Here is a 23,191-nt window from a genome sequence, read left to right as displayed (position 1 = left end):
GCTGTTGTAGCTTTAGTTTCTTCCCTCAAGCTCTCTGCAGGTATCTTCCCTTGACCTACTCTACATGCTGTTCAACTACATCTGCACCCGTGTCCCATGTGCTTTAAGTGACCAAATAGTGTGTGCTAGATGCTGGGCCTGTTACCTCATTGATCTTCAAGGCAGTAGTAGAAGTGCTTTGCAGGAATTATTATAGATTTTATCCCCAAAATTCACACATTTGATTTACAAAGAGATTCACTGCAGTGGGTAATCACATATTTTGGTCCACCTGATGTCGAGGTGAAATGACAGGTTTGGGATTTGCAACCATGGAAAAGCCAACTGCTGAAAGCAAGTGTTTCAAAATTTTGTGATTGTTGGATCTAGGCAAACACTAATTGGTGTTTGGTATGCAGTCCTTTCCATCTATGGTGATTGGAATGTTTCATACTAAGTGTTTTACCTGCGCTCCTAGGCCTACAGCGAGTGGCACCATGCCTACAATGCAGTGTGGTTAACCTGTCCCAGCCACTAGACCACAGATGTATTAATTCCTGTTGGAAAGCATGTTGCCGCCAACCCAGAGCCCGCAAAGCCAAATGCCATCCTGGAGATGGTTGTGTAACCACTGAGCTTATCCAGAGCTGTTGATTCTGAAGTGGAGGCCAAGATATTGACCTAGATAATGGTTAGGTTCACCCATCTCCAGAGGATGGAAAGATGACTTTAAAAAAACTCACAAGGGGGCCTCCCCGGTGACTCAGCGTTTGAGCGCTGGGTTGTGAAGCTGCCTGCAGCCTCTGCAGTGCTGGTTCGATCCCCGGCTGCTCCCTGGCCACTGGAGGAGAGTCCCACATTGTGCGCAGACCTCTTCTGCCTGCTCTGCTCCCCGCTCTGGCTCTGGTGAATTCTCTCACCCTCCCGCACTTCTGACTGTACCCAGTGCTTGTTTAAATAAACAAACAAACAAATAAATAAATAGATAAATAAATCTTTTAAAAAAAAAACAAAACCTCACAGGGCCTCCCTTGTGGCGCAAGGGATTAAGACACAACCTGTGAAGCTATCTGCAGCCACTGCAGCACAAGTTTGATCCCCGGCCAGGGAGCTACCCACATGGTGCAGCAGACCTCTCCTGTCTCACCCGCTGCTCCCCTCAGCAGTGTGTTTTAGTCGGTCTGCCTGTTCTGTTCCCCACTCTGTCTCTGGTGGGTCCTCTCACCTCCCGCATCTCTGGCCTGTACCCCAGTTCTTATGTGCATGAAAAAATAAATCTTTAAAAAAATAAATAAAAATTTTAAAAACCTTGCAGCAGCTCTCCAGCCCATGTGTTACTATGCAGGTGTTTCTCTTCACCAATTTTCTCCCTTTGCAAAGCAGCTCCTCCTTAGGAGGAGGCAGCTCCTCCTAAGGCTGCCTGCTTGTGTCTGTGTGAGTGTCCTTTACTCTTCTCACCCTTTTTATAATAAACCTGCCCTTTGTATATAAAAAATATAAATAAATAAAACCCTTTTACTTTCTTTTGCAGGACTGCCAAAAGGTCTCAGACCTTCTATGATGGGAGTCACCCCTGTGCCAGAGGCGTGTGTCACATCCCAATGGCCGAACCCTTCTGCCCCAAAACGAGAGAGGTTTGTCATCCTTCTGAAAAGCACACCAAAATAAATTGTAAGGACTTGGGGTGGTGTTGAGAGTTAGATAAATGGGCTAAGCACATAGTCCCTCTTCTCCTCTCCAGTTTGCTCCTTACACCAGTTTTTATGAAGAGTTGTTTCCCTTTGGTGATGAGGCCTCCTTGCCGTCAGTTATTGGTGAGCGACTCACTCAGACTTTTTTTATAAGGTTAATTTTGCTGTCAGGAAACCTTTTAAATAATCTAGTAGAGGATAGCAAATTTGTGAAGAGTATAAAGCCTAGAACCAGGTTATTAGGATCAATTTCTGGTCTTCAGTTTAATGGCTGTGTGTCATTGGACAAATTACTTAACACTTCTGGGCTTCAATTTCCTCATTTGTAAAATGAATATAATGCTAGCATGTATTCATAGGCCCACATGAGGGATAGAGTTGCTACTGACAAAGTACTTTGAACAATGCCTGTCTGTTAGTAATATTCAGTGACTGGTAACTGCCTTTATGAATTAAGTTACTATTAATAGATTGTAAATTGCCAGATTGTAACATTTGCCTTTGAATTGAAATTGGCCGTTACTGCCCATCTTCCCCTCTCGAGGATTGGAATGAAATCTCAGAACTGAGAGGGCAGCCCTACAAAGGCCAGTGATGGGAGAAGGTGAGGAATCACAATTTAAGCTATCAGAGAAGAGAAGTTTCTTACACAACTCCAAAGTTCATTGCTTGATTCATACCTGATACTTTTGATCCCAGTTTTGAAAATCAAGGTGACTGAAAAGATCAGAAGTGTTATCTGAAGCAAACACCCTCAAAAAATCTACTTTTATAAATTAGCTTAGTATCAATACCTAAACATGTTAATCAGGTAATTTTAACACCTGGAAAAGGAAAACAGATTTATTTTGCCTTTTTATATTCAACCCTGCATGACCTTATGAAGCTGGTTCCCTTAACAGCAAGTGTACCTTAACCTCACCCTGGTCTCAAACAAAAATCTAGAAACCAGAACCAGGGATAATAGGGAGCCAGTTCAGATCTACCAAGTCAGATGTTGATTCTCTGATTTTTTTCTGTGAAAGAATTTTTTTACTTATTAAAAAACCAGAAGGTTCAGTTTGTATGTATTTATTCATATGTGTATGTCTGGATAGTTAGAAAAATCTGTCAGAATGCTGCAAGTCTTGCCTCTGAAACAGACTTGTCCACATAATAAATTTGCTCTCCAGCAGAAATTAGCTAGGTATAAAATTCTTGTCCACTTTAAAATGGAGCCAACTTGGGGAGAAATAGACTTAGGAACAGAATATTCCAGTCAGTGTGAAATCTGCAATCTTGTTCCAGGTAGAAAGCAGTGATTTACAGTGCTATGAGTAGAATAGAGGTGGTAAGGGAAGTGCTAATGTGTTTATGTGTGTGCATGTGTAAATGTGGTGACTGGGTGATAGTCAATATTAACACCGTTTGGCCTGACTTAAAACCAAATTAGTTTTGTTATTATTTAGCAAAACCAATGAGTATTTCAATGACTAAGAGTGCTGGGGGTGGGGGTAGTTAAAGAAATGGGAAAGTAAGTCTTCAGAATATTTCTTTATTATTAAACATTGTCCAAAATGTAAAGAGTAAATGGTGCTTCCCCTCAGCAACTATCACTTTAACTTTCAACATTCACATGATTGTTCGCGGACTGAGGAAGGTGAATTGTCAGGTGACTAAGACAAACTTGAAAGTCCTGGCAGGTTAAATACATTTAGTCTGGTGATCTAATATTGCTATTGAGTTGGTGGGGATGGTGGTGAATTCCGAGTTCATTTTGATTACTCAGGACAAGGAAATGAGGTCATCTAAGCCTCAGATCTTGAGATCTCAGCCTGTAGTTTTTATTTCTGGTACTTTATCATGGTATTACCTCATCCCTGGGGAGAGCAAACTTCTGGTTGAATTGACGCCCTGTGCCCTGTGTCTGTCACTATGGCATGTCCACATCCATGTGTCTCTGCTTCCTCTCCCCACCCTTCCCCATCATGGCACCCACCACCCAGGGTGATGGTGAGGACTGACATGCGTGCTTAACTACATGTAGTTACATGTAGTATATATAGTTCACACATCTCTAGAAGACATGAGACTTGCAACTTGTTTGTTCAGGATGGTTAAAGACATCTAAAAGATAGGACTGCCTATATCATATCATACTTTTAAAAAAGAAAAGGTAGAAAGGGGAGAAGAGTGATTGTTCAGGCCCTTGCATTTATAGCTCATACTCTTTAGGGGAAAGTTCTAATTAAGTGTGATCTTATTTTCAGCATGTAAGCCTGATGATGTATCAGTTATTCATTGACTGACATCTTATGGTTCTAAATTTGGAGTTGCCAAGGCTCTTGTTAACTTTTTCCCTTTGCCATAGATAAGTAGAAGTTTAAGGAAATAGGTTGATTTGCTTATGTGATAAGATGTGTACAGGGCAAACTTTGGTCTAGACTGGAGCCTTATATTGACTTTGAGTCAATCCATTTTATGGTATCAACAGGAAACTTTGCCAATTATTTGACAAACATGTGTAGAAGCTGCCAGGATTAATAATCCTTAGAAGACAGGTTTGATATTTATATAGTGTTTATTCTGTGCCTGACACAATTCTGTGCTGTATATACCTTAGTTCATTTTGTCTTCACAATATATTTGTTATACATTGTTATTATTCCCATTTTACAAAACTAAAATCTACAAAGAGAAAACTAAGACATAGAAAGGTTAAGTGAATTTTCAGCAGTGCTTAAGTAGGTTGACAGTTAAGTTTTAAAGACTTATTTTAATTAAAAAGGAACATTGAAGCACCAGCTAAGGCGAAAAAATGAAATGAATTAACCTGACTATGAGGGGTGTGTTATTAATTAAACACTGGACAAAGTGAGATCAAACTTTAATTAATAATGTTTCTAAAATGTATCTGTGACCTTGCACTAAAGGTGTGCCTTGGTAAGATTATCCCTGGGGAGAAAAAAAATCAGCACAGCCCCTCTGCTTTTGCACTGTGTCCTGGCCTTGAAGAAGCTACAGGCAAAAGAGATTATTGAAGAAATCATTTTTCTGACCCAAAAAAGCTTTTACAGAAGTCTTCAGATTCCATATTAAGAGCAATGAGAATGAATTTCTCAGGACCTGGAAACAGTTTTCAGCACATTTCATTCAACTATGAATGACAAGTGGCATTTCGGCTGAGCCTTGCAGGTTAAGAGCCGAGACTCAAGCCCATTTCACAGCCCAACTTAGTGTCTGAAAGCTGTTAAGAAATAAAAAAGAATAAGGTCTCTAAACAAATGCCTCCTGCTTAGAAAAGGCTCGCCGTTTGCTCTTACAGCTCCGAGCTGTATGTGCACCCAATTGGGGGAGCAGAGGATTTTGCGAGTGAGTGAGGGTCTCCGAAACACGCTTCTGTGGTCTCCAGGTTCTCCCTCCAGACCTGCAGTGTACTAGGCACTTACAATAGAAATCTGCTTTAAACAGCCAACTTGTTAAACACCGGGCGGGGGGGAGAATAAAATATACTTCAGTTTGTATGTTCTTTGAGTTGAGTGGTTCTTTTCCAGGTCCTCATAGAGACCACTAAGAAGCTGGGACTCCGGTGCCATCCACGAGGGACGATGGTCACAATTGAGGGACCTCGTTTTAGCTCCCGGGCAGAAAGCTTCATGTTCCGCACCTGGGGCGCTGATGTTATCAACATGACCACAGTTCCAGAGGTGGTTCTTGCCAAGGAGGCTGGAATTTGCTATGCGAGTATCGCCATGGCAACAGATTATGATTGCTGGAAGGAGCATGAGGAAGCGGTAGGTAGAATTCTTTTCTGAGCATGTATGGCCTGGGTTTGCAGATGCCATGAGAGCCATTAAGAGGATGTCTTGACTATTGGTTTCTATGGTGCTAGTTCCAGAAGGTACCTTTTTACTAGGTCTGAAGTCAGTTCTTTTGTACACTAAGCTTAGGTATTAACTTTATTATTTCTTTCATTATAATTTTCTTGTGCTCTGCTGTTTACTATGTTATCTGTTTAACCTACTAGGCTGTGTACTAAGCTTGATGTAGGAATATGACAAATAGACAAGACATAAGGAGTCAATTTTTCAGTTTTTGAGGGGGGTGGGGCAAAGGTTAAGCAAACCAATGTGAGGAAAGCCCAAGGCTATAAAGAAATGATGTGGTGAGACGTAGGAGTACATATCCGATTGACCCAACCCGATAACTGAAGGCTGGGAAGTCTCCCTGGTGTAAGTACCATGGGAAGGATGAGCCTAATTAAGTGGAGGGGAGAGCAGATGGGAGGGAGGCTGGGCCTTGTAGATGGTGTAAGGATTTCATATGGGAGATCACTGAGGGGCATTTGACAGGAAAGATAGCAAGGCCCAGCTGGTGTTTGAGGACATATGACTAATAAGGGCAAACTTCCTAAACAAATATTTCATTATGGAAAACTTCAAGCATCAAAGCAGAGTCTATTATAATAACCCCCCCAATTCCACATCCCCTTCACCCAGCTTTTGTGTTGTCATCAAAGTCAGTCATATGTCACATATATTCCATACCCATTTCTCTCTTCCCTGGCCCTCACTGTTTTGATATAAATATTTTTCTAAAAGTTCCTTTAAAAATAAAATAATAGGGCCTCCTTGGTGGCACAAGGGTTAAGATGCAACCCTATGAAGCTATCCACAGCCACTGCAGCACGAGTTCGATTCCCGGACAGCCAGGAAGCAACCCACATGGCGCAGCAGACCTCTCCTGACTCACCCCACTGCTCCCCTCAGCAGTGTGCTTTGGTCCGTCTGCCTGTTCTGTTCCCCACTCTGTCTCTGGTGAATCCTCTCAACCCCACCCCGTACTTCTGGCCTGTACCCCAGCTTTTGTATGCATAAATAATCAAATCTTTAAAAATAATAATAATAAAATAATAATTTTTAAAACCATGATACCATTACATAATCAGCTATCTAGACTGTTTGCATTTTCTCTCTTACATAATTTTGAACCATTCAAATCGGGGTCCCTTAAAAGCCGCACATGGTATTTGAATGCTGGGCTCTTTGGTGTCTTTTGATCTAATATTCATCTCCCTCCTTTTCATTACTTGCATTTGACAAGATCATTTGTTGTTCATCTCATTTTGAAATAGAGAAAAGGACAAAACTAGGGCCAAGGAATTTTGAAGTAAGGTACAAATGTAGAGGTGACTATTCTGAGCACATTTAAGAAGTGCCAGCTTTAAGGAGACTTTGACTATTTTCTCAGGAAGCTGCTTGTTTCACTATCCAATTTCATGGAAAGCAGAGGAAGATAAGGTGGTTGTCCATCTGTGCAGGTATTTTGAGTTTGTGTCCTAGATGAACACAGGTTCTTTGTTTTGCATGAATGACTTATCCTGACTCCTAGTATGATAAACTGATGACAACTAGTAGGAGACTTTTTATGCAAAAAACTTGCAAGTCCTGACTCAATATAATCTCTGACTTGGCGGTTAACCGTTACTTAAGGAAGAACTCTAGACTCATGGTGTTTGGAAATGGTTCCAATCAATTGGAAATTCCAGCCCTCACCACTCCCAGCAATCAATGGCTGTACCTTTTCTGCCCAGTCTGGGAACACATCTCTACAGAGTCCCGATGCTTTCCTTTATTGGGTCATGTCAGGTTGGGAACACAGTCACTTGGGACTACTTCAGTTAAAAGTACAGTAAACTCTAAGACAGGAAGACAGACCAAGATGGCATCATCCCAACCAGCTGTCATGTCCTTGTGCTTTAAGCCTGACGTGCAGCCTGACATGGCGAAGTAATTTTAGAGTTATCTAAATCCACCTTCCTGTTCCTGTTGCTCATTTACTTGTGACACCAAGCATGTTGTTGAATCCATTTACTCTTTCTTTTTTAACATCTTAATTTTATTTTTTTTTTTTAGATTTATTTATTTATTTATACAAGCACTGGGTACAGTCAGAAGTACGGGAGGGTGAGAGAATTCACCAGAGTCAGAGTGGAGAGCAGAGTAGGCAGACTGTCGAAGTACACTGCTGAGGGGAGCAGCGGGCGGCAGGAGAGGTCTGCGCGCCATGTGGGACCCTCACCCAAGCGGCCGGGGATCGAACCGGCGCTGCAGAGGCTGCGGGCAGCTTCGCAACCCAGCACTCAACCACTGTGCCACCGGGGAGGCCCTCCATTTACTCTTTCTGTAGGGTGCAGCTAGAGCTTTGGGTGAAGGATGTGAATTGTTTGGTTACCATTCTGACCTTGTAGGGTTACTGGGACAATTAACCCAAATGATATATGTAGAACAATAAGTTTGGTGCTGGGCCTTGGAGGGGTAGTCATCATTTGATAACTGATAAATACGGGGAGACCAGATAAAAAGGTTATGAGAAAAGAAACTTGAGATTTGAGCTGGACTTTAACAGAGCACTAGATTTGATTATAAAGAGTTAGTAGAAAGAGCATTTGGGTGGAAATAACAGCAGGAACAAAGAAGAGAAAAAAGGGTCTATACAGAAATATCAGTAACAAGAAAAATGTAAGGAAAGGAGTTAATATAAGATAGGGTCTCTTAGATGCTTCGTGAACCTGTATCCCTGCTCATGAACTGGCAGGCACTCAGCTGGTCACTTAAGGGAGCGCGTCACTTTCTTGTGTTCCCACTGTATTGGGTCTATTGGGTCTCCCTTCTGCTATCGTGTGCATCTTTAAAAAAAAACAAACTTTTTTTTGGTATGGGAGAAGTTTGGACTTTTCTACTCCAGGAAATAAAAAGGTGTGATCATTGAACCCCCTAAATCATGCACTTCTTCTAAGTATACTGAAGAGTGACAAGTACTGGACCTCTGATCATCTATTTTATATTAATAACTTTTCAATTTCCTTATGAAGCAATTTCAGTCATACACAAAAGTAGACAGTAGTATACACTTCTTTGAATCCAGCATCCAGTTTGAACCATGATATCCAATTACAACCAATCATATTTCATCTCTATTCTCATCTATAATTTTGTGCATAAGCATGTCAGGAGAGATCTAACATAAACACATTTTGTTGATACATGCCATGATAATTCCTTAACATCCAGACGAGGTTCAAGTTTCTAGTTAACAGCATCAGTAAAAACCTTTTTTTCCTTCTAAGTTTCTAGAAAGAAACTATACAGCAATTGTCCTATGGAGCTTCCCACAATATGATTGCTGAAGGCAGTTCCTTAGGGTTGTTTGACAGGTCTCTCTGTCCCCTGAATTTTCTGAAAATTAGTAGTTGGATCTATAGACTTGGTCAGATTCAGGTGTCATAACGGTGTTTTGTTTTTCCATCAAGAAGCACATTTAAGTTATTTTGGCTTTAGGGTTTTTTGTTTTGTGGTATTAGCAACCTATCTATTAATTTATTAGGAACTATAAAAATGGTGATACTTTGGTTTCTTTATCAGCTGGAAGACTTCGCAATAGACAAATGCACTTATTTTCCAGTTGGCTATCCAGGGTAGCCACAGTTTAAAGAACAGTGACCCATTCTCAAGGACATGAGTGAACAGTCACACCCTTTAGAACGCACCAGCATGTTAGTCATCTCAGAGTTTCTCAAATACCATATTGAAAACCAGTGGTGCTTTTCAGAGATGTCATTGAGACCCCACCCTTGGGACCACTGCCATCTTGATAAATGCAGAACTTGGGCTCAGAGGTTCAAACTGGAATAAACTGATTTCACAGATAAGATAAGAACTCAGGAAAATGTTCCACAAAAAAGCAGTGGGATTTTTAATTGCTGACATCCTGTGCTACTGTTTCTCTAGGTTTCAGTGGACCGGGTCTTAAAGACCCTGAAGGAAAATGCCAACAAAGCCAAAAGTTTACTCCTCACGACCATACCTCAGATAGGGTCCATGGAATGGTCAGAGACACTCCATAACCTAAAGGTAAGCCTATGCCATCTGTAAGCCAACACTTCCAGAAACCCTTAGCTACTTTTTCCCTCTTATTTGCCTTTCACCCTGGGTCCATATCCTCATGTTTTTTATGCTAGCCTAGATACTTTCTACACGTTTTTGTGCCTTCTACCATACTAGCCATCGGTGAGATTGGATGCAAGACCATTGGAAGTTAAGATTGGGGGAGAGTGGGGCCTCCCTGGTGGTGCAGGGGGTTAAGACGCAACCTATGAAGCTATCCGCAGCCACTGCAGCAGGAGTTCAAGCCCTGGGCAGGGAGCTACCCACATGGCGCAGCAGACCTCTCCTGCCTTGCCCACTCCTCCCCTCAGCAGTGTATTTCAGTCAGTCTGCCTGTTCTGTTCCCCACTCTGTGTCTGGTGAATCCTCTCACCCCCACCCCCCACACCTCTGGCCTATACCCCAGTTCTTGTATACATAAATAAATCTTAAAAAAAAAAAAATAAGGTGGGGGAGAGTTTAGTGGCTTAGTCTACCAGGGTCTTAATATTGTCCTGCTCTGCAGTGTTTGCCTAAGTCTTAAGATTATTAGTGCTTGCTCTACGTGGCTTGCATTGTTGACCAAGCTGTTTTCCCTTTGGTAGATCTGTGCTAAGGGTTAGCAGCCTTTAAACTCCAAACACTGACATACAATGTCTACTTAATTAACGTTGCAACAAACTAATATAGTTATTAATGACAAATACGAGCTGGGATTGCATTTTGGTAACTTCTTCTCTAGTCCTATTACCCAGAATATAATTTAGGCTGATTGCGGATTTTTGCAGACATTTTGTGATTCTCAGTTAACCACCTTAGATAAGGAATCCCCCAAAGTGACTGGATCCTATAGTCACCTAGTATCCAAAGAGAGAAGTCAGCATATGCTAAGGTCTCCTAGAACACACTGATTCTTAATATAGGTAGCTGAGAGAGGGTCTGAGCTGTTTGGATAGAGACTCTCCTTGAAGAGTCTTTAGGGAGACGAAACCCTAGAGTGAGAGCCACTGTATTTTAGGGTGGTAGCACATGATAGACAAAACTGCTGGGAGTGGAGGGGCTATGATTTGTGTTTTTTGCCAATTTATGCAGCGTAAATGTTCTTAGCATGGGCGATTTCAAACTACCAACATGAAGCCACTGCTAAGTCTGTTTTTGTAAGCTGGTATATCACACCGCATACATGCTAGCTAAGGTTTCTGTTGGCCTTAAGGACTGGCAATCAGGAAGACTTAAAGCTGTCATTTAGCTTCTCTCAGTCCACATGGAGCAGGAATTGGGTCTGTGGGCTTCAGCCTGCATATTTAGGAAACAAATGCGCTTTCCAAATTCTCCAGATGTAGGTGAATTGTAGCCTCTTAACCCCTTGAAGCATTTCATCATCTTTGAAAAACAGGAAACTCTTTATAATGCTGAAGAAAAGGGCAGCAGAGAAAAAAAAGGGGGGGCAGCAGAAGCAGAAAGTAGATTCTAAGAATTGAAACGTTAAACTACAAGTGGTTACAGTGAGTAATAACTTGAATATAATGCAGTTGAGCATGACTTTTAATTTATCTAAATAAGCATGCTATTGATTTGTGGGAAATGTGACTCATCTCTTTGCTGCAGCTAATGATACCTGCCAGATGGGATGGGTTGTGTTTTTTTGGTTTTATTTTAGGTTTCTTCACTTCACTACATCTTGACCACAGTCTTTTGAATTTGAAGATGATTTCTCAAGCAAAGAATTTATTATTTCAGTTTTATTTTTTAAGTGAAAATGCTTAGATGTTAGGAATCAGTGTTCTCCTTTCCTTCTCCAGATCTTCTGGAAAGGTGTGTGTCAATAGTATGATTTTGGGGTGTGCGTTTTTATTTTAATTTTTTATCAATATATATTCAGCTTTCAAGTCTTTTTTTTTTTTTTTTTTTTTAAGATTTATTTATTTATTTATACAAGTACTGGGTACAGTCAGAAGCGCGGGAGGGTGAGAGAATTCACCAGAGCCAGAGCCGGGAGCAGAGCAGGCAGAAGGACCGAAGTACACTGCTGAGGGGAGCAGCTGGTGGCAGGAGAGGTCTGCGTGCCATGTGGGACCCTCCTCCGGTGGCCAGGGAGCAGCTGGGGATCGAACTGGCGCTGCAGAGGCTGTGGGCAGCTTCGCAACCCAGCCCTCAACCGCTGCGCCACCAGGGAGGCCCTGCATTTTTAAAGGGGGTTAGTATATATGGCTTTCCTCTGGAAAATATAACCTAAAAAAACACCCAGTCTATGTTAAGCTGAGGTTTGAAAGAGACATGACTTGCTGTGATGACCAAGACTGTCTTCTGTGTGAAGATACAAACATTAAAATTTTCGTGAATGGGTAAAAGAAGATGGATGTTTCTTAAACGATAATCTGGGAGGAGGTGATATATATAAATGTGTCCTAATAGATTACTTCCCTGGGGAGGTTGGGGAGAGGGATGGTTTGGAAATAGTGAGATTTAGAACAGTCTGCCAAGGTAAACATCATGAAACTCTACAGAAAGAAGTGTGAGGACCTCAAAAGTTCGAGATAAGGTAAAAGCCTCATCTGGTTAATGATGGTTCGACTTTTATGGACATGAGAATTTTCTAGAGTTTATGAAAAGCTTATTTCCTATGAGTCCTCACTCTGTAAAATCAAAATCTGTTTTTTTTTTTTTTTTTTCAATTTTAACCACTCATCTTTATTGATAAAATAGGCTCCTTTGCAGTTCATATTATCTGACACAAATTTAAGGAAGGTTCTGCTATAAAAAAAAAAAAAAAAGTATGGGATGGAAAACTTACACAACAGTGTCTTTAAATACCAAGACCTTAAAATCATATCGAAGCAAGAAGACCAACAATAAATTAACTGGTTACAAAAATAATTATTTATCAAGTAATGTTTTTATAATAAAGCTGCCTAAATGACTTGCCTCACACTTAAATCTCAATTGGTGTGGCTTATGTTTTTTAATTCTGACTTGGGATAGAAACTATATGAATGAATATGCCATCAAACTAAGGGATACATCTCCTAACACCAATAGAAAAGCAAGAACTGTCATTTACTTATAAAATATCAATTAAGGCCTCTGAATGAGAAAAGAAATGTAATGTTTGGGCCTTTAGCCCTTTCTATTCAGTCAGCCCCATCAACCCCACTTACCCCAAACCTTAGAAAAATTCCTTAAGTGAAAAGTAGTTTTGAATTTTACCAATATATGAAATTATACATAAAAGTTACCATATGAAGTAAGTTATTTAACAAATTATATACTCAAAAGTAAAGATTTCTATTGTGCTGATTTTTCTATGTATTTAATATAAGTGAATAAATTTTATTGTATTTGATATTCCTTTTATACTTTTCTTCTATACTCACCAGAAAATAAGAAAAATTTTAGGTTTCAATTGATGTTAAAAGCATATTTCTGTTATGGTGACTTTAAAAAATTGACATACAAGATGTGATATTTTACAAAAAACACAAATACTTCTAAATTCATGTATTTTTTGCCCTATTGACTTAAAGGCCGAGAAAAATCCTACAGGTTATGAGGATCGGCTGGAGTGTAAGAATAGATCAAGAAAAATTTTTTTGAAATTTTAATTTACCTTTCCTGTATCTCCTAAGAGTAACTACTTTTTTTAAAAAGGGGGCCTATAAGCCAGAGGAATTACCAATTTACTTCAAAATTACCACACCTAACTTTCTATTTCAAACATTTCAACTCTGTTAGCTTAGCTACATACTGTCCTGACAGATCAACCAAAGAGATAAAACCTCATTTTCATTATTAGAACTGAAACCTTTTCTTTCAAAGGAGTAGTTTAACCTACTACATGTCTGTTAAAAGATCTTTCTTAGAAAATAGTCCTTCTCTTTCATTCCTGAAATCATATTTCATATATTTAAACAAGTTATGGACGATTGTTAACTAAGATATTTATGGCAAGTTAGCTCAAATTACTTTTGTTTATGGTACATACAAAACATCCCTGCAGTCTTTAAAACTGAATTTTCTTTGACAAAAATTTAACGGGAAAGTAGATAGGCAATCATTAAAGCTTGAAGCCTCATGTATATCATGCTATTTGTTAACCTTGACACCAGACAGGGAGGGTAAAATTTAGTGAGCACCCTCCATCTACAAAATTGTAGCTAAACTTGTATTCTTTAACAGGAATAATCTTATGAATTCTCAAATGTTTACTAGGAATAGTCATTTATCCAAGTATTATCCAGGAAGCCAACAATACTGCTAAAAGTGCTTGATAGGTTCAGCAACCACCCACTGCAAAAACCTCAAATTGTTCGCCAGTTAACGAAGTAAGGCTTAGTTTTAACTTTTCAGTATGTTTAGGAATAAAGCCTGTGACCATTAACTATGCAGTTTTTTGTTGCTATCTCTTAAAAATGTGATGGCCAGTACACTACATAATACAAAAAACTAAAAAGGGTAGCATGAGACGGAGTTTTCTGCTCATTCATTCAATTGGTCGGCCAGTCCCAGTGAAGTCTGTAGTCTTCCAGGAAGCTCTTCAGTTCTTCCTCAGACTCAGATCACTGCTGCTCACTAATGCTGACAAAGAAGTACTTTCTGACACGTCATCTTTTTTCAGATTCAAAAATGATTCTCGAGTTATTTGAAGGATCTCTCTCAAGCCTTTGTTTTCTTGCTCAAGTTGAAATATGCGCTCCTGTTCCTTGCAGCCCTGTCGTTCTTCAATTTCAGTGACCTTCCTCATCACTGCTGCCATTTCTGTTAACTGGTCGACGTGAGCTTGCAGTTCCTTTGAGTGCTGCTCTTTTAACTTCAATATTATACCCGCATCATCTTTTTTGCTAGCCATTAGCAATCTAAACATTTGCTCTCGATATTTGCTCATTATAATTTCCAAGGCAGATTGGTGTTCTTCTAGAGATGTACGTAATTCTTTGTTCTCCTGCTGTAATTCTCTGATTTGTCTGTTTTCTTGCTGGATTCCCATAACTAATGTGGATCGTGGTCGATGTCTTGCAACTTCATTAAGTTCTTGAATTTCTTCCTGATACTGCTTCATGGCTTCTACCCGTTTGTTCAGAGCTGTGGTTTGCTCGATCAGAGACTCTGCTGCCTCGTCATGGTCTTTCAATCTTTCCACAAGAGCTTTGGCATCAGCAAGTGCCTTTTCAATTGTGCAACTCATTTCTAAAGGAATACTCTGGCCTCCGTCCCTCGCAGCCGTCAGCCGTGGCCTCCGCGAACGGGACCTCGCTATGCAAGGGAGGAGACGCCCCTCAGCTCTTCAGCTGGCAGAAGCAGAGACCGGCAGCGGCTACACGGCTGGGGGAACCAGCCGGGGCAGCCCCATCCCGGGCCCGGGGAGCGCCTCCTCTACAGCCTCCGAGCCGACCGCCCCTAGCGCCAAATCAAAATCTGTTTTTAACAAGCACATCAGATGATTATCTTGCTCACACAGGTTTGCGAATCATATTTCTATGAGTGCTTAGTAATTGAACTCTGTCTATCTTCTCTCTTACAGAATACGGCCCAGTTTTCTGTTTTACTACCAAGACATTAAAAAAGCATGGTTGCCCAGAAGGCAAGAAGACTTTTAATTCTGGTCATTTGGGGAATTTCTACTTGCCTTGGAAAAACAGGAAAAAGACCTGCAATTTTCCTGTCAGAAGAACATGTGATAAAACGGTGCACATGTCAGCTCTGGCTTCGAAGAGACTTTGATTGGAAAAGAGGGAAAATGCATTTGATGACTTAGGAAAAACACAAGACCCCATCATTCACCCTTCCCTCATTAATTTGTAACAATAAAGGGTGCAGAGTAGCATTTAATTTTTGTGTTGCTAAGGCCTCTGAATAAGAAATAGGGCTCATAGGCCAGATACTGATGTGACTGTTACAATGGGATAAATTTTTTGGAGGGCAGTTTGGGAAAATGTATTCAAAGACTTAAAAAAACTTAGATCCTTTGTGCTGTTTACTCCTAGAATTTATCATGAAAAATTATCAGTGTTACCAGAGAATTATATATGAGGAAAAATGTTTAATATAGTGTTAGTTACAATAGCAAATAATCAAAACAAGCTGAATATCCAAAAATGGGAGATAAATTATGGTTTAGCCCTAATTTTAAAGCAGCCAACTGAAGATCATGTTTTAATAGAATATTTAATGGACTGGTTGCTCTCTAATACAAAATAAGGACATGCAAGCATTTATGGTACTAAATTCAATTTAAAATTCTACATAAATGTACAAAAAGACTAAAGAGACATATGTAATCATGTTATATTTTGAGGACAGAACTAAATTATTTTAATTTTCTTTATACTCTGCCTTCATGTTTTCTACAGTGCATATAAAGAAGTAGTAAAATTGTTTTGAAAATAAAAATGGACTTAGAAAGATCTTGTTCTTGAAAGCACTGTTTTTGGTAATGAAGCAAAATTTAAGATGGTGATATTAAGGAGTTCTGTTGGAGTTCCATCTTAATTTTGTTGAAGAGGCTCATTCATGACATGCAGTCAAAACAATACGTGGGTTTTAAAACTTAAGAAAAGCTGGATGTTGGGCCTCCCTGGTGGCACAAGGGTTTAAGATGCAATCTGTGAAGCTGTCAGCAGCCACTGCAGCACGAGTTTGAACCCCAGCCAGGGAGCTACCCACATGGCGCAGCAGACCTCTCCAGACTCACCCGCTGCTCCCCTCAGCAGTGTATTTCAGTCAATTTGCCTGTTCTGTTCCCCACTCTGTCTCTGGTGAATCCTCTCCCCCCACCACACCTCTGGCCTATACCCCAATTCTTGTATGCATAAATAAATAAATCTTTAAAAAAAAAAAACAAAAAGGAAAAGCTGGATGTTTAAAATCGAGATCGCCGTGAAGTTGAACTATTTAAGAGACTACACACATTTTAGTGTGTCCGATATTTTTAAAGTTCCTAATTGACTCTCATTCTCCTTTTTATGAGTTGATATTTTATGTGAGTTAATGATTTTTGTTTTTTAATAAAGAAAATGGAAGCCTGCTTCTTAACTGCTTTTTATTTTTCTAGGAATATATTTTGTTTTCTATCACAGTGATGCCCTTTTTCCTCAAAATTACTACTTTTTACCATGGTCAATAACAAGGTCCTTCTGTGATGTACTTATGCCTGTTTAAGAATCTGTAAAGTCGATGTAAAGTTTCTGTCTATGAGTTTGCCTTCAAATAATAAGCTGTTAATTGTAAATGGTGAAATAAACGAGTTACCCTCCAGCATTATCCTGAGCTATTTGGATTTACATGTGATAATGACTCTCAGATTCTCTGATGCAGTGTGACCACTCTGGTTGTACATTAGAGAACCAGGAGAACCAAATGGATCTGAACCGAGGTTCTCTGGCTGTAGCACCTGACTACTCGGTACCCTGAATTTACATTACACCCTATATTCCCTCATTCTCAATGTCTAAGGATGTCAAGGCAAAAACATGGACATTTTTCCTGCTGCCTTTAGAAAGTACAGATCTGGGCCTCCCTGGTGGCGCAAGGGGTTAAGCACAGCACTGTGAAGCTGTCTGCAGCCTCAGTGGCACAAGATCAATCCCCTGCCAGCCAGGGAGCTACCCACATGGCACAGCAGACCTCTCCTGTCTCGCCTGCTGCTCCCCTCAGCAGTGTGTTTCAGTAGATCTGCCTGTTCTGATCCCCACATTGTCTCTGGTGGATCCTCTCACCCCTTCCACCTCTGGCCTGCACCCCAGCTCTTGTATGCATAAATAAATCTTTTTTTTTTTTAAAAAAAAGGAAATATTCGAGGAAATGCACTAGAACTTAACGGTGAGAGTTTAGTGTTTGAACTAAGATCTCTTCTTTCTCTCATCTCAGCAAGATGGGCACTGGGCTTGGTAGTCAAGAACACTGGGCTCCATCTTGCCCAGTTTCCAGCTGGTGGGCTGGTATTCCTCAGGGGCAGGATTCCAGTATTTCTCATCCTGCCTGTACTTGTCTGTTACTGAGGCTAAAATTATGGGCAAGTGTAAGTGAGGAGGGGGCTCTCTTCTACCAAGCTTTCATGGAGATTTTTCTGGTTGAGTTATTTATTTTTTTTAATTTTTCTAAATTTTTTAAAAATTTATATATTTTTTACATTATTGTACATTTTTAAGTAACATTTCCTTTCCCCCTACCCAGGTGTAGTCCCCATAGAGTTTCCTTCACCAATGCACCCGTGCGCCATCACCTCAGTCCCCTGTGTTCCTCCCTCCCTCCAATCCCTCTCTCTCCTCCTGCCCTGCAGGATGTCTCTGGTTTATAATTGTCTGCTTTTTTTGTTTTGTTTTGTTTTGTTTTGTTTTGTATTGTATTGGTCCTCAATCCTTTGTCCCAGCTTGATAGTGAGTTCATGATGGGAGAGTCCAGGAAGAAGAAGCAAAAGATACTTTCTAAAGGCAGCAGGAAAAATGTCCTGCTGAGCACTCAGTTCCTGAACGGAAAGGTCAGAGAGAAGCAAGCCATTGTCCCTACTTCCATCTCATAACTATAACTCAAAAAATATTTTGCCTGGAGAGAGAACAGACCATAAACCAGAGTGCTTCTATTCTGTTTCTGAAGGAACAGACTTTTCCAACAATGTGGAGGAGAGCAAGCCTAAGGGTGCTCTCAAAAACAGTGGAGGTTGTTACGAAGGGCAGTGAGATGATATTGCAATCATTGGACATATAAGTAAAACTGTAGATTAGCAACTTTGCATGAAAGAATATGGCTTGTGTAGATAGGTCAATAGAAATCCCAACGAATGGTTTCTAGGAATATCTCTTCAAACCAGTCTATATTCCATTGTTTTAGTTGGTGAGCATTATTGTAAATAACAAAGCAACAATTTGCTATTTATAGTAACAACAATTTGAGTGTAACATTTGTGTATGACAAGGGAAACAAGGCCAAAGAGCAAGATCAGCAGTTCACCAGAGAAGAGAAACATAATCTACTAAAAAATAAAGTAATCCATTCAGTGATTAACAATAGCAAGCACCACAGGGAAGGCACCAATACCCAGTGTTCCTACAATATAATATCTAAAATGTCTGGTTTTCAGCAAAAGTTATTAGGACCTCCCTGGTGGTACAAGGGGTTGGGTCGCAGCACTATGAAGCTATCCGCAGCCACTATAGCACAAGTTCGATCCTTGGCCAGGGAGGTGACCCACATGGCACAGGAGACCTCTCCTGCCTCCTATGCTGCTCCCCTCAGCAGTGTATTTCAGTAGATCTGTTTTTTCTCTGTCTCTGGTGAATCCTTTGTCTCCGGTGAATCCTCTCACTGCCCACTCTCCACCTCCCGCACCTCTGGCTTATACCCCAGTTCTTGTGTGCATAAATAAATCTTTTTAAAAAGTATTAGTCATACAAGGAAACAGGAAAGTATGACCAATTCAGTGCAAGGGGGATGGGGGTGCTGCCTGTGAGAGTGGCCAGAAGTCAAATTTAATGTAGCCATTATAAATATTTTCAAAGGATTAGAGGGAACCATGATTAAAGACTAAGAGGTGTGATGAAAATGTTGCAACAAATAAAGACTGTCAGAGATAGACATTATTTCTTAAAAGAACCAAATAGGAATTCTGGAGTTGAAAACTCACTAGAAGGACTCAAAAGTGGTTTGCATTAGCGGAAAAAACAATCCACAAATTTGAAAGAACAATAGAGATGCAATGTGATGTATAGAGAGAGAAAAATGAGGAGAAATGAACAGATTCAAGGAAATGTGGGACACTATTAGGTACACCAATATTTGAAGAAGTAATGGCTGACAATTTCTAAAATTTATTGAAAAACAATCCATGCATCTTGGAAGTTCAACAAACTCCCAGCAGGAACCCAAAGAGATTCACAAACAGAAACATCATAGTAAAAATACTGAAAGCCAGGGCCTCCCTGGTGGCGCAGGAGTTAAAGACAGAATCCCCAGCCGGCCAGGGAGCAACCCACATGGTGCAGCAGACCTCTCCTTTCTTGCCCACTGCTCCCCTCAGCAGTGTGTTTCAGTAGGTCTGCCTGTTCTGCTCTCCATTCTCTCTGGTGAATCCTCTCAACCCCAGCAACTCTGGCTTATACCAGAGTTCTTATATGCATAAATAAATAAATAAATCTTTAAATAATTAATAAAAATACTGAAAGCCAAAGACAGAAATATAGACAGGCGCAAAACCAAACAAAACCAAAAACTACTCTAGTAATTTACATGGGAACTCCAGTAAAAATGGAACCACCCTATGACCCAGCAATTCTACTCCTAGGAATCTACCCAAAGGACACAAAAACATTGATTCAAAAGAACACCTGTACCCCTATATTTATTGCAGCACTATTTATAATAGATAAAATGTGGAAACAACCCAAATGCCCAAAAACAGATGACTGGATCAAGAAGATGTGGTGTATATACACAATGGAATACTATCCACCAATCAAAAAGATAAACTCATGCCATTTGCAGCAACATGGATGGAGCTGGAAGGAATTATGCTCAGTGAAATAAGTCAGAAGGAAAAAGAAAAATATCGGATGGTCTCACTTATAGGAAGAATATAGGGGAGCCAAATAATACATCAGTGTAAAAAAATAATAACAGCACAAAACACAACAAAGCAAAAACAGACAATTATAAACCAGAGACATCCTGCAGGGGAGGAGGAGGAGAGGGATCAGAGGGAGGGAGGGAGGAGCACAGGGGACTGAGGTGACGGTGCACGGGTGCACTGGTGAAGGAAACTCTATGGGGACTACACCTGAGGGGGTGGGGGGAAGCAAATATTGTTTTAAAATGAACAATGACGTAAAAAATAAATTAAAAATAAGAAAAAAGAAAAAATTCTGTAAATTCATGAACTTGATGCCAACTCAAATGAAAGGTAATTACAAACTATTAAAAATAAATAAATAAATAAAATCTGTCTTCTTAATCCTTTCACTCCCACACCTCTGGCCTACACCCAGTTCTTGTATGCATAAATAAATAAAATAAGTCTTAAAAAAAATCTGTCTTGTTAGCATACCAAAATTCCTATATTCAGCAAATCTGTCTTTAAAAAACAAAATTAAATTATAAAAGATACTTACAAATAGAGAATCTGTTCCTAGCAGACCCTCCTTATAAGAAATTCTAAAGGAAGTTAGACTAAACAGCATCAATGTGTATTTTTCATATTTTCTTACCCAATTTAAAATGCAATTGTATAAAACAACGTGTGTATAAAGTATCAGGCAAATGAACATATAAATATATTACTGATAACAGCAAAAAGGTGGTGCATGGGAGCAAAGTTGTAAAATAACTCCAAAGTTGGGGGCCTTCCTGGTTGCACAGCGGTTGAGTGCTGGGTTGCGAAGCTGCCTGCAGCCTCTGCAGCGCCAGTTCGACCCCCGGCTGCTCCCCGGCCACCGGCCGACTTCTCCTGCCGCCCGCTGCCTTTTTTTTTTTTTTAAGATTTTTTTTTTATTATTTATTTATACAAGCACTGGGTACAGTCAGAAGCATGGGAGGGTGAGAGAATTCACCAGAGTTAGGGTAGAGAGCAGAACAGACAGACTAACGAAATACACTGCTGAGGGGAGCAGCGGGTGGCAGGAGAGGTCTGCGAGCCATGTGTGGCCCTCCTTCAGTGGCCAGGGAGCAGCCGGGGATCGAACCGGTGCTGCAGAGGCTGAGGGCAGCTTCGCAACCCAGCGCTCAACCGCTGCGCCACCAGGGAGGCCAAAAAAAAATTCTTAAAAAAAAAATAACTCCTAAGTTGAAATAACTCCAGATGGTAATTTGAATCTGTAAAAATAAATGAAGAGAATGAGACATAATAAATAAGAAGGTTAATATAAGAAAATCTATAAATATATGTTTGTCTAAAACAAAATTATGTAAAGGTAATAGTTATAACCAAGAATTACTAGGTTTGTGACTTTTACAGGTATAATAACAAAACAGAAGAAAGGAAATACAGCTATGTAATGTTACTAAATAGCAAAGGAATTAAGTTGCTATAAACCTGATATTGATTCTGATAAGATGTATGTAGTAAGCCCTAATTCAACTAGCAGTCTAGTTTCATTCTTTTGCTTGTGGCTATTGTTTTTGTTGAAGAGATTTTCCTTTCTCCATTGTATGCATTTGACTCCTTGTCATAAATTAACTGTCCGTATAAGTGTGGATTTATTTCTGGGTTCTCAATTCTATTCCATTCCAATGTTTCTATTTTTATTCTATGTTTCTATTTTTATTCCAATACCACAATGTTGATGTAGAAAGGAAAGTCTCTTTAACAAACGGTATTAAGAAAACTGTATAGGGGGCCTCCCTGGTGGTGCAAGGGGTTAAGCACAGCACTGTGAAGCTATCTGCAACCTCTGAAGCACGAGTTCCATCCCTGCTGGCCAGGGAGCAACCCACATGGCGCAGCAGACCTTGCCTGTCTCGCCTGCTGCTCCCCTCAGCAGTGTATTTCAGTAGATCTCCCTGTTCTGTTCCCCACTTTGTCTCTGGTGAATCTTCCCACCCCCCCCACATCTCTAGCCTGTGCCCCAGTTCTTGTATGCATAAATAATCTTTAAAAAAAATTAAGTGTCCAAGGACAGATGAATTAAATAAGAAAATAAGGTATAAATTTGCAATTGATGAGGGATCAAGATACTGACCCAGGGCTAAGCTGCCAGGAAAAATACACTGAAGCATGTTTCAGAACTGATCTGGAGATAAAACTGCTTCCTCCAGGATACAAATACTGCCATTTCCATCCACATAGATGGTGTCACTAGCGAGGCAAATCCTATCTGGTAGCTTCTGGTTGGTAGAACGTATGTCACGTGACTTTGCCTGACTGCAAAAGAGGAAGAGAAAGTAAATAGCTGGCATATTTAGCTCCTGTGCGTCATGCATAGTGTGCATGGTAGGCCATTTACACAATAAATTTATTCTGCAAACATAAAAAATGGTTCTGCTGGGCCTCCCTGGTGACGCAAAGGGTTAAGCACAGCACCACGAAGCTATCCGCAGCCACTGCAGCACGAGTTCGATCCCTGGTCAGGGAGATACCCACATGGTGCAGAGACTTGTCCTGTCTTGCCCACTGCTCCCCTCAGCAGTGTATTTCAATCAGTCTCCCTGTTCTGCTCCCCACTCTGTCTCTGAATCCTCTCACCCCCCACATATCTGGCCTGTGCCCCCAGCTCTTGTATGCATAAATAAATAAATCTTAAAAAAAAGGGGGACCTCCCTGGTGGCACAAGGGGTTAAGCACCGCACTATGAAGCAATCCACAGCCTCTGCAGCACGAGTTTGATCCCCGGCCGGCCAGGGAGCTACCCACATGGCAAAGCAGACCTCTCCTGTCTCACCTGCTGCTCCCCTCAGCAATGTATTTCAATCAGTCTGCCTGTTCTATTCCCCACTCTGTCTCCAGTGAATCCTCTCATCCCCCGCATCTCTGGCCTGTACCCCAGCTCTTGTATGTATAAATAAATAAATCTTTAAAAAAAAAAAAGATTCTGCTGCTGGCCAGCCAAAGAGATAACAACTATTCTGACAATAGCCATAGATCATCCAGTTGTGAGTTTGGTGTATTATCAATGAAGTTAGTTCGGGGATTACAAA

General features: G+C 40.5%; 2 protein-coding genes across 2 annotated transcripts in view; one reads left to right on the top strand and one right to left on the bottom strand.

Moving 5' to 3' along the window:
* The window catches only part of MTAP (methylthioadenosine phosphorylase), a 45,142-nt gene extending 28,309 nt beyond the window's left edge, over positions 1-16,833 (top strand). The window contains exons 5-8 of the mRNA XM_037491730.2: positions 1,511-1,613; positions 5,204-5,443; positions 9,440-9,562; positions 15,093-16,833. Of these exons, the coding sequence (XP_037347627.1) occupies positions 1,511-1,613; positions 5,204-5,443; positions 9,440-9,562; positions 15,093-15,131 (505 nt within the window). The 3' untranslated portion in view covers positions 15,132-16,833. The remainder of the gene's footprint in view (positions 1-1,510; positions 1,614-5,203; positions 5,444-9,439; positions 9,563-15,092) is intronic.
* On the bottom strand, positions 13,522-14,874 carry LOC119230525 (FGFR1 oncogene partner 2 homolog). The gene has a single exon (XM_037491731.2). The coding sequence runs from the start codon at positions 14,754-14,756 to the stop codon at positions 14,109-14,111; it is 648 nt and encodes a 215-aa protein (XP_037347628.1). The 5' UTR covers positions 14,757-14,874; the 3' UTR covers positions 13,522-14,108.
* Positions 16,834-23,191: the final 6,358 nt, after the last annotated feature.

This window comes from Talpa occidentalis, unplaced genomic scaffold (genome assembly GCF_014898055.3).
Source record: "Talpa occidentalis isolate TD23 unplaced genomic scaffold, MPIMG_talOcc4v2.1 talOcc4.7, whole genome shotgun sequence".
NCBI lineage: Eukaryota > Metazoa > Chordata > Mammalia > Eulipotyphla > Talpidae > Talpa > Talpa occidentalis.
This window is presented reverse-complemented; position numbering and strand designations above follow the sequence as displayed.